The following is a 1827-nucleotide window of genomic DNA, read 5'->3' as shown; positions in this document are numbered from 1 at the left end:
CTTAAATACCGCCTGTTAAGCCAACTACGCGTTCAGATTAACCACTAACAAAGACGCATGGAACTTTCACGTGCGACACAAAGAATTGAAAAAATCGACGAGTCATACGGTGGTCGACTTGTATCATTGTCAAAACAAACATTTCCTACAGTAGGCGAAGTAGTCCAAATGCAGATGGCCAAAGACCAACTCATATGTGGCGTATTCGATAACAGAATATGAGAGTTGCTTAGTTCGAGTGGAAGAAAAGCCGTTAGCCGAGATGACAAAATCAGCCCGGTAGGAGGAAATGGTGCTGGACAGAACGAAATTAGCGATAAGTGAAGCAGCATTTGCACTGGCTGATGACTTATTAGCGATGGCCTAGCCAAAAGTAGGTCAACAGAAGCCGCTGCTTAAGAACGCGCAGCTTCTGCTCTAGCGGTGGAGGTAGCCGAAGTAAAAGAAGCATTACCTCAACGCTATCCCAAGCCGAAGCGGAACGAAACGAAGCATTGGCATTTCTAACCAGGTGCCCGCCTGACAGTAGCAAGATCCTACAAAGTCTTTTCTCACAGAAATGTCACAGAAAATGATGGTAAAAATTCCGCCTGCTACTTCGGAAACAGCAACCATCACGGAAAGACATGATATCCATTTGTGGTGCCACAAATATTGCGACAAGAAATTCTTCATGGTCTACACAGCAGCCTTGAAAGTATAGACGGTTTGGGAAAAAAGAAAACTCTGTGAAAAGTACTTCAGAGATTTTGCCACACTGAATTATGCGAAGGTGTAGCTGATTGGTGTAGGAAATGCCAAGAATGTAGTCGTTGAAAGAGCTGAAGCAGGCGTCACAGAGGACAACTACAACCGCAGATATACCCGTATCCTATAAGTCGAATGGAAATCGACATCGTAGAGCCATTCTAACAGACAGAACAGGGAAAAAGGCGCATCTTGACGATCGAAGACTAATTTTCAAAATGGCCAGAAGCATACTCCACACCGGACACGAAAGCGGATATCAACGGAAAGACACACAGATAATTTTTGACCAATGTCGGTGTGCCGTTGTTCGTTGAGCAACAAACGTTTCCTCTCTCCATTATGAGTCGTTCTGATGACGGTAACAAGAAAGAAGACAGTTAAATTTGATGACATCCGTGGGATCCAACAAGGAACCACTCGGTGGTTACTACCCCTGTCCATGTTGACAGAGAAGGATAGCGCCCCTTGTTAGATGGTTCGCCCGTATGCGAGCGTGGTTTTACATTAGCCCGCACGACGTTTGTTAAAAATGAATTACAGCGTTCACAGCGTCCTTAAATACCGTCTGTTAAGCCAACTACGCGTTCAGATTAACCACTAACAAAGACGCATGGAACTTTCACGTGCGACACAAAGAATTGAAAAAATCGACGAGTCATACGGTGGTCGACTTGTATCATTGTCAAAACAAACATTTCCTACAGTAGGCGAAGTAGTCCAAATGCAGATGGCCAAAGACCAACTCATATGTGGCGTATTCGATAACAGAATATGAGAGTTGCTTAGTTCGAGTGGAAGAAAAGCCGTTAGCCGAGATGACAAAATCAGCCCGGTAGGAGGAAATGGTGCTGGACAGAACGAAATTAGCGATAAGTGAAGCAGCATTTGCACTGGCTGATGACTTATTAGCGATGGCCTAGCCAAAAGTAGGTCAACAGAAGCCGCTGCTTAAGAACGCGCAGCTTCTGCTCTAGCGGGTGGAGGTAGCCGAAGTAAAAGAGCATTACCTCAACGCTATCCCAAGCCGAGCGAACGAAACGAAGCATTGGCATTTTCTAACCAGTGCCCCGCCTGACA

General features: G+C 45.4%; 1 protein-coding gene across 1 annotated transcript; it reads left to right on the top strand.

The window, feature by feature from the left end:
• Positions 1-559: 559 nt before the first annotated feature.
• Positions 560-1064, top strand: Tsp_13345 (conserved hypothetical protein). Its single transcript, XM_003366118.1, has 2 exons — positions 560-697; positions 810-1064. Exons 1-2 carry the CDS (start codon positions 560-562, stop codon positions 1062-1064), a joined length of 393 nt encoding a protein of 130 aa, XP_003366166.1.
• The last annotated feature ends 763 nt before the right edge of the window (positions 1065-1827 follow it).

Source organism: Trichinella spiralis (assembly GCF_000181795.1).
Source record: "Trichinella spiralis strain ISS 195 chromosome Unknown Scfld6523, whole genome shotgun sequence".
Lineage (NCBI taxonomy): Eukaryota > Metazoa > Nematoda > Enoplea > Trichinellida > Trichinellidae > Trichinella > Trichinella spiralis.
Note: the sequence above shows the minus strand (reverse complement) of the source record. Positions and strands in the feature narration are given on the sequence as shown.

Excerpts from the sequence above, each read along its gene's own strand:
- Tsp_13345 (XM_003366118.1), top strand. The coding sequence starts at position 560 with ATGTCACAGAAAATGATGGTAAAAATTCCGCCTGCTACTTCGGAAACA. Across the intron at positions 698-809 it reads TCTACACAGCAGCCTTGAAA|TCGTTGAAAGAGCTGAAGCA; the intron begins GTATAGACGGTT and ends CCAAGAATGTAG.